At 45.8% G+C, this 9366-nt stretch overlaps 1 protein-coding gene across 2 annotated transcripts in view; it reads left to right on the top strand.

Annotated features, from left to right (window-relative positions):
• The window catches only part of IFT122 (intraflagellar transport 122), a 30114-nt gene extending 21947 nt beyond the window's left edge, over window positions 1-8167 (top strand). For both annotated transcript variants that reach the window (XM_026052534.1, XM_026052535.1), the window contains 9 exons: window positions 404-544; window positions 1516-1613; window positions 2536-2636; window positions 3772-3937; window positions 4909-5020; window positions 5395-5523; window positions 6536-6615; window positions 7218-7382; window positions 7911-8167. In XM_026052534.1, the coding sequence (XP_025908319.1) occupies window positions 404-544; window positions 1516-1613; window positions 2536-2636; window positions 3772-3937; window positions 4909-5020; window positions 5395-5523; window positions 6536-6615; window positions 7218-7382; window positions 7911-8000 (1082 nt within the window). In that variant the 3' untranslated portion in view covers window positions 8001-8167. The remainder of the gene's footprint in view (window positions 1-403; window positions 545-1515; window positions 1614-2535; window positions 2637-3771; window positions 3938-4908; window positions 5021-5394; window positions 5524-6535; window positions 6616-7217; window positions 7383-7910) is intronic.
• Window positions 8168-9366: the final 1199 nt, after the last annotated feature.

Genomic DNA, 9366 nt, shown 5'->3' on the forward strand with positions numbered 1-9366 from the left:
AGACCTTACYTTATAGTTGTTTTAAATGCAGGTATGATATTGCGGTGTTCAGAATTGCCATTGTCTGTTTGGAGATCTAATCAGGACTGTATTTTTGCTATTTTCTAACTTTTAAATAAGCGAGCAGCTTTGTACAACATCAATCTGCTACAGTAATGTTGCTGCCTCAGGACCAACCACCCCCYGAGATAGTTCAGAAGCCCCAAAATACCTACAGATGCTTCTCATGTTCCATTAGTGTYGCTGCTTTCAAGGAGAAAAATATCAGCGTATAATCCCTTTTCATCCTGCCTTGGATGGACTTTTTGATACTGGCTGGATAGATTGTGCTTAATTTAAAAACATTAACTTGAGTTAATTGATGTAATCGCACTGTAAGAATCCTTTGTTCTGGCCGATGCAGCGTTCCACAAGGCCGGCAGGCAAGGCGAGGCCGTGCGAGTGCTGGAGCAGCTCACGCACAACGCTGTCGTGGAGAGCCGCTTCAGCGACGCAGCCTACTACTACTGGATGCTCTCCATGCAGTGTGTGGATATAGCCCAAGGCAAGTGACTGAGAGCAAGTTTGCCTTCTTGCACACGCAGCCCGACAGTTGCTGAATTGCAGTAGTGTTATTGCAGCCACCTTTCTGTCTTCATGTTCTGTGTAACTGTGCTATTTTTGTAGTCTCCCTCATTTTCCCATGTGTTTATGAAAACAAATGACCAAACCAACGTCATCAGCATGGATAGGAAACCTGRCTGCAATTAGATTCCTGTCTGCTGGGACCACACAGCCTCATGCAACTTCTCTCAACACACTCCAAGTGGAGAAGTAACTGAAGGGTTAAAGTGCTAGTAAATAAAAGATGATCTGGCAGTGTAAAATGCATCTAGTATTAGAACGTGGCTTGGGGAGATATTTCATGAATTATTTCTGTAACAAAGAGGAAACTGATAGTTTATTAGCCATTATCTTGTCTTCTAAGTGAATTTCTCTGGGAGAGAGGTGGGGCCAGTGGTTAGGAGGTGTAATTTAGTAATAATGAATACAAAAGATTGTATTACTGCCTTTTGTCTAGTGCTGCAAGTGCCGTTTTTAGTTTAGCTGTGCACAATAGTGCTGATTTATTGTCCCTCAGGTATTGTGCAGAGATGCAAATTGTTTCCAATTGTTCAGTAGTGTATTTAATATTTATGAAACAAATGTTTCCAAGCTCATTCTATCTGTAAACTCCAAAGGTATGGGTGAGGTTTCCAGTGATGCATGGCTATTATTTTCTACCTTTAACTAAGCTATAGTCTCTGGCTATATTAAAACTGTGGCCTCAACCATTCTGCATTTTAACATGCTTATTCTGAAGGAGGAGCTTGCTCACAAAAATTTGCAAGACAGTACAGCTGTGACTTGCACAGTTAGGTGGGACATGAGTGAACTGGTGCATCAGCCTTTGGAAGTGGTGGCACTAAAATCATAATCTGCTCGTTTCCTACAATTTAGTGCCTTGGAGACTAATAATGCCTTTACATCCCACAGAGAATGAACAGCAGAAGACTGAAATGTTACAGAAATTTCATCACTTCCAGCATTTGGCAGAAGTTTACCACGTCTATCACTCTATTCAAAGATACACCGTAAGATTGTTACCTCAGAAGCTCTTTTTATGCTTCATGAGCATTTTTCTTCAGGGAGTCCAGAAATAACTAGGAATAATTAATGACTCTTCAGGCAATTAAATACTGAGCGTAGATCAGTGGTACTRTATGGTAACTTAATTCATTTCTTTGCCTTCTGTTGTACTGTGCTAGAGCTTCTGTTGTCTTAGTTTCTAAGAACTGCAGTGCACAGAGAACCTCCGCAGATCTGTGCTTCGTGTCTGTGTGGGTGGAGGATGTGACGAGGCTGAATTCCTGTCCCAAGCCCTTTTTGCTAACTAGATTGGATTAGTTCCACAGGGACTTGGGCCTCCAGTCCTGTGCAGGCTGTGGTAGGATTTTTCATTTAATCGTGAAGGAGGTTTGGACAGAAAAGCTCCTGGATTCTCAYGGTGTGGTACATGTGTACATCAGCAGTTATGCACGTCAGCTGCTGCAGAGCGATACAGAGTCATTAGTGGGGAGCTCCTGCCGCTTCCAGCAATTATGGGGCTCTTGCCCTCATATACTTTGCAGAAAGTTTGAGAGCCTTTGTTCCTCGTCCTCGCCCAAGAGAGGACTGTGCTTTGGTGACCTTTGCTGATCAGACTATTATTAGACCTTACAGTGGTGGAAAGTCCACCCTTCTTGGACAGTCTGTGCTGGTGTCTAACAGCCTGTTAGAAAACTGAGAAACCTGCACGATACCTTTGTCTCTTGTCTGCAGAGAGCAGGCATGAGCTTTGGTGATAAAGACATGCAAAATCCACGTGCAATGTCCTGCTAGCAGCTCATATTCCTGCAGGTGGATGAAAGAAACACAATGGCCTCCTTGAGATGCTCGGTGCTGTGATGCTCAGTGATGTGAACTGTTGCTTCTCYAGCTGAGAAATGTGTATCTGTATTTTTTTCCACACTGCAGGAGGAGCCTTTTAGTTTCCACTTGCCCGAAACACTCTTCAATATTTCCAGGTTTCTGCTTCACAGCTTAACTAAAGAGACTCCCTTGGGAATCTCAAAAGTGTATCCTTCCAAAGCAACACAGAATCTAAAAGTTACCTTTTGAGAAAAATGAAGAGCAACTGATGTGCATCCGGTACACAAACATCTGCAGTAGGGTGTATTTGTTTTCACCTGTTGGTTAATGAACACTGACTTGTGTCCCTGAGGTAATCATGAGCACCCTCAGTGTGTTTAACTGCACTAGGTGTTTGTGCACGGGCGTGGGGGGCTGTACAGCTCTGCCAACAGGTKCTTCTCAAGCCACGCGCGCAGTCTGGTGCGTCACCTTCCTCAGAGGAGCGGCCCTGAGGTGCCGCTCGCCAAAACGCGCTGTTGGCTCTGGGGCTGGCAGTGCTGCCACGGAGCCGGGGCCGAGGCAGCAGGGCGGCGCGGAGCTCTCGCCCCGCGGAGCCGGGACTAGCTGTGCCCTGTCTGTCGGGCCACGTGAGCGCAGCGTCGGCAGCACTCCTGCCTCTTCTGGAATTACTCGTGGAAGGGCTGAGAGAGCCCTGCAGAAGCGCACCGGTGTGTGCTGAAGATATCCAGAGGGGCACTGGGTGCCAGGGAAGCCCGATTCTCCCCATTTACTCATTTAGGGTTTTGTATAGGATGCTTGCTTTCCTTTTAGTAACTCTGTCTTATAAATGCGCAGTTCTTCATAAAGTGCTGAGTGCTTGGTAACTTTCTAAGCAGTGCTCACTGTTCCACACTGATGGAAGGGAGGGACAGCTCTTCATCAGTGACACGGGGCCATGCTCAGCTCCTTCCAAGCAGGCTGCATTCAGTCAGTGTCAGTGCGTTGCTGCTATTCTAAGGTGTGTGTGTGGGGGGGGGTTCTTTTTTTTTTCTTGGCTGGGAAAAAAAAAGCCATTTACTGCAATATTAATCACAATGTGTAAAAGAAGTCAGAATATTTAACCAAGGCAATATTAATGTGGAGGCAATCCTTACCCTGCTAATAATCAGCCACAGACATTTAGACATTTCTTGCACATTTGTTTATTTAAAGGGAGTTATGTAAACAGATTTTTTTAACCAAAGCTTGTTTAAAGCGGCAGTGTTGGATATGCTTCATTGAACAACAACTCTGATGAGGAAAAGCGTTGTGTTGTTTCTTAAGTGCCATATGTATGTTTGTTCCTTAATTTAATTATAGCAACACGTTGTTTGCTCTGGCAAAACAGAGCAAGGCTCTTGGTGCATATAAACTAGCTCGTCATGCCTACGACAAGTTACAGGGACTGCAGATCCCAGCCAGGTTTCAGAAATCAATAGAGCTGGGCAGCCTGACAATCCGCTCCAAGCCCTTCCACGACAGTGAAGTAAGTTGTAATGTCTTGCTTGTTAATTGTTAGTATGTGGTTTAATCCAAGAGTCTGTATTGCCATATGCACAAAGGAATCTGAAACACATTATGCACAGGTCTGATATGATGACATTTCTGCAGGAAACAAAGCCCTTTTATTGCTGTTCCTCAGTTCAGACTTCCTCCTGCTCCTGAGAACAAATTAAAATCAGTCCTTTCTCTGTGGGCAACTCCTGTCCTCCCTCTCCTGCCTTGCATGTACCTTCCTCTCTGCCGATTAATTCCTCCGAGCCTTTCCCTCTCCGAGCCACATGCAATTACTCCAGGCTCCGTGTCTGTCTCCAGCTGGAGGTCACTCTCATTTGTCCCAGCTACCAGAGCTCCTTCCCTCCTCCCCCTRTCCCTCAAGTGACCTTTCTTCCTTAAGTTTTATTTTAACACCTTTTCTTCTTTAACTGAAGTCTGACTTTCTGTAGTGCTCTATAAAACAGTGTCTGATGGAGTACTCTCTAAAAATAAATCGTATTGTGCAAATGAACATGCACCTGGACACCTGAAATAATAAAAACACAGTCTTAAGAACTGCCTAAAATAACTGTACTCTTCGAAAGAACAGAGATGAATTAATCTGAAGACTTGCATTTGACCAAATCTTAGAATAAAAAAAAAATGATGCTTCAGTAACCTTCTCCTCACCTTTGTTTGACACTGATACAAAATTCTGCTTCTGTTACAGCCAAGGCAAGGTGAAAATTCATTGTTAGAGTGGTGAAGACAGCTATTTTTAATGTGAAAGCTTGCTGTTTTATTAAAAAAACATTTTCACATGTTCAAAGGTCTTATTTCACAGCAATGTTTCTCCAGGTTAGGGCTGATGTAGTATCGGTGGTGTAAACCTAAGGAACCCGCACTTAACTTGAGCCTGGAGTAGGAGTTGAGCATGTGCTGAGCTGTTTGCGATTCCTGCGCTCTGTGTGTGTCTTGCAGGAGCTTGTGCCGTTGTGTTACAGGTGCTCTACCAACAACCCGCTGCTGAATAACCTGGGGAACGTCTGCATTAACTGCAGGCAACCGTTCGTCTTCTCCGCGTCTTCTTACGGTGCGTTGCAGCATTGTGCTTGGTTGTGCTTTCCAAGCAGGGGACCGTGCTAACTGAACAGAATAGCCTGGTGCTTCCTTCCCTCCACAGTGTTATGTGGATAAACAGACCTTTAGTTTTAATGCCTTTGAATGTGGCTTGCACTGCTTCTTGGCATGTGGGTAATTGGGTTTCATTGCAAGACTGCAGCAGCAGTGTTTCGCTGACATAGTTCCCATCCTCGAAGAACTGGAGGGTTATTTATTTCACTTGGTTCATGCGAAGGTGCGGGCAGAGCACGACAGGATGTTCTCTTCCTCATGCACGGTATCTTCTACGRGGCTTCTTCCGAGTCCTTGCAGGTCAGCTGTGTTTTGCTTTTTGCATCCCTTCAGAAGTGCTGCATCTGGTTGAGTTCTATCTGGAAGATGGCATCACAGATGAAGAAGCTGTAGCTCTCATTGATCTTGAAGCTCCAAGGTTGAGTAAAAGAGAAAGTAAATGGCAAGAAATGATGAGTGACAGTATCCTTTTGAGCCAAAACTRTTCCTAGTCTCAGAATAAAGTAATACTTCTTTTAGGTTTAWTTTTTTTTTTATTCTTATGACTAAGTTGCCCAGGACTACCATGTGTTTCCTCTGAAAGCTACTATAATAATCAGAGTGATCTTTTAGCTAAACCTAATATTACTGTGAAGCTTTTTTTTTTTTTYYCCMRRAAAAWKKTTTTTTCTGTAATCATGCCAAATATTTCACATAAACACAGAATGGTTGAGGTTGGAAGGGACCTTTAGAGCATCCAGGCCAACCCCCTGCTGGAGCAGGGACACCCAGAGCTCGGGGCACTGTTTGCCAGACAATTGTCACCCGTCTGTTGTACCTTCTCTCTTTTCTGTAGAGAATGGGAGAACTTGGGACATGGATTATTTGCTTCCACTCAAGTGCCTGCTTTAGAGTTGCTCTTTTTCTAGCCATAGAAAGCAGCGTGGACGTCCCCATAACCGCTCTTCTGGGGAGCTGTTTTGTGACGTTTCGGCATCCGGAGCCTGCTGTACAGGCATGGTTACGCTGAGTGCAGAGTAATTGCACAGAGTCGCAGAACAGCTGAGGGTGGAAGGGCCCTCTAGACATGATCCAGTCCAACCCCCTGCTCCAGCAGGGACACCCAGAGCTCGGGGCACAGGGTCACAAAGAAAAGAATTTCTCTGACCGAAACTGCTCGCTGTGCATCTTTAAAGGGTTGTTTCATCTGCTGCTTGTAGCCTGTTGAGGGGGAAGGAGGAGGAGGAGCAGGAGAAGAAGGCAGAGCGGCCACCACAGCTGACCGGTCAGTTTGCTCTTGTGGAGCAGCTGCTCTCGGTGGCTCCCTGGCCGCTGTGCGTCAGTGCAGCCCTTTCCCTCCACAGCACGCTGACCCCGGCGCAAGGAGGGTACCCGTTCTGCCACAATCTAGTCTGCTTTCATATTTATGCTGTAAGTGTTACTGTGGGGACAGTTAATTTGGTGGGGATTATTCTTCCTTAAGAAGTCCATCTAGATGCACAGAGTTTGAGGCTTGATGACAACACAGACGCTACTGAAGATGATGATCCCTTTACCGCAAAACTGAGCTTTGAAGTAAGAGCCTTTTCCAGCATTTTTCCTTTCACTCACAGAAATCAATAGAAAATTTTGACTTGCAAACTGCGCTGCACCTACTTGGTGCGCGTGTGTTACGCAGACCACTGCCAGAAGGATGCAGAGCGAGGCACTGGGAGAAAGGAGTGGGACTTGGGAAAGAACGAGGTTTACCAGACATCTCCTCTCTCTRAAAGTGGTTGGTCTGTTAGGAAAACCCCCCAAAGAGGCGTCTTTAGGCTCTTTGGAACAAGGTGGTGTCATGATGCGACAGGTCTGTCCCCTTGTGTGTTTCTGTGCCTGGCCAGTGTAACTGTAAAACAGTGATTACTACGATGCTTTAATTAACGCCTGTAGGCATGGTTGTTACTTGCAAGGAATTGTGTTAACATGAATAATTGATCAGTGAAAACAAGTTAGTGATGTTGCTGGCTGCTGCTTCCGCTGAAGGTGTCGATAAAGCTGCCAGCGGGAGCAGGCTCAGGCCAATTCTATGTTAATGTTTTTTACAGAATTGTACAAGCTTTTTACAGAAACCTTGTTAATCCTCGAAGGGCTTTGCAGTTGGTAACTGATTCTTACCCAAATCTGTTCCCTGGCAGCAAGGAGGCTCCGAGTTCGTTCCYGTGGTGGTGAATCGCGCCGTTCTCCAGTCAATGAGCCGCAGGGACGTCCTCGTTAAGCGCTGGCCAAAACCCTTGCGGTGGCAGTACTACCGGTCCCTCCTGCCCGATGCCTCCATTACCATGTGTCCCTCGTGTTTCCAGGTACTGCCTTCATGGGGAGACTAAAAGCGAGCGGGGAGAAGGCACTGAGAAATTAGTTAAAGCAATTCTAATAATTGAGCATTGGTATCACGAAGTTTCATTGAGAGCAAGAGGCAGAGCCACTCAGGCAAACCTCAGAAGGATGACRGAAGTCCTGATTTATATTTATTTCTTTTCATGCTGCTGCTCTGACTTCTGGCCTGGTCTCGGGGGTGGACCTGTGGTTCGATTGTTCTACTTTCACCTCTTGGGAATGACATTCCGAAATAACAGTCTAGTTACATGTGGTTACACAGAAACCATGCAATTTTTGTCCTCCTGCAAAAGCAGTTGGTTTATGCCTCTTGTTCAGCACGGAGAGTGGCCTGTGAAATATTTGCTGCTCTGTTTCAGATTGTAGCTCTCAAAAATTGAAAATAAGAAGACCAATTCTCCTGCAGTAGCCTCAGAGACTGGAAAAGAGGCTGTTTGCATTTTCTTAGGCTCATCACATGGTAACTTGTCCCTAAATCTSTTTCCAATTCACAGATGTTTCACTCAGAAGACTACGAGCTTTTGGTACTACAGCATAATTGTTGTCCGTTCTGTCGAAGGAGAATAGACGAGTCAAGCCAATGAAGACCAACATTTTTATACCTCGGCTGAGAGACTTTGGTCTTGGAATGGCAAAACACTTATTAGATCCTTAGTGTTTTCCTAGCAACTAGCTAAGTCAGCTTACTGCATTTTGTGCATAACAGCACAGCTGAGTTGAAGATATGTAACTATTTTTATAAAGGAAAATGTCTGTTTATGAATGTCCTCTACACTTTCCAGGCAAGCCGCTGAAGTCCCCCAGACTTTACAGGAATGTTTTTAGGGTCAAATTCAGTCAAGAAGTAATCATTGTTTTTATTCCAACTTGTGTTAGGGGTGGATTTGGTCTTTAATATGTACCTCTTATTGACAGAATTTCAAATAAACAGGTTTATTTTTCATTGCTGTTTGTGTTTCTGGAATTTGGTAGAATTCTTCTGACTTGTGTGTTATCTAAGGAGAACGTGTTTCATGCCGATCAAGGTACCCAGACCTAGACACCTCATCGCCCGCTGCCGTGTATGTTTTTTTTGTTGCACTTGATTTTTAGACATGTTTACTCCTAGTAAGAGAAAAACAGCCCATTGGGTCAAGTGGAGCATATCTGTGTACCTGTGAAATACACCAGGTTACCAGGCAGGAAAACTGAAGCATTTCAGGGCTGCCAGTGCTATCCAGCAGATCTTCTCTTGTGCCCCAGATGGTTCTTCATAACCTGCTGCAAGGAAAGTGTTAAACGATGTAACTTGCTGTCAAGTTAGGGCTTCCATGGGATGCGAGTTCCTTGTGTGGTGTCACGGAGCCCTCACGTGGCCCTTGTGGTCTGAGTTCAGCTCCGGCCTRGCTGCAGCAGTGTCAGCCCGTGGGCCTCAGTGCTGCCCGGGGCAGAGGGACCTCCCTGACGGGGGACCAGCTTCGTGGCAACCCAGAGCCATGGGAAGCAAGAGGAGAGAGGGGAGGGATCTGCCTCCCGCTTCAGCCCCTTGCTTCCCCTCACCCCTCTGGCTTTATCAACGGAGGGTGATGTAAAGATGCAGCTGCTGGATCAAATCCTCCTGGATGCCCCAACTTCCCTGGGAATGGTCACAGGGCAGCGGCCAGGTGCCATGAGTTAGTGCAGGTAGCCAGGGGCTGCATTTGACTTGAGAAATGATAGATCGTTAGACTCCAATCCACTACGAATCTGTGTAACCGCAACTTGTATTGTGGTTACGAGCGGGTCTGTGAGAAGCCTCTCCTGTTTTCACTGGGAAGTGGTTTTCCTCACTGTCCTGCCGTTCACAGATTCACAGAATATTTAAGGTTGGAAGGGACCTCTACAGATCATCTAGTCCAACCTTCCTGCTCAAGCAGGCACACCTAGAGCATGTGGCACAGGGTGGCATCCAGGCGGGTTTTGAAGACCTCC

Source organism: Nothoprocta perdicaria, unplaced genomic scaffold, assembly GCF_003342845.1.
Source record: "Nothoprocta perdicaria isolate Ctin4 unplaced genomic scaffold, notPer1 scaffold_9, whole genome shotgun sequence".
In the NCBI taxonomy this organism is placed as follows: domain Eukaryota; kingdom Metazoa; phylum Chordata; class Aves; order Tinamiformes; family Tinamidae; genus Nothoprocta; species Nothoprocta perdicaria.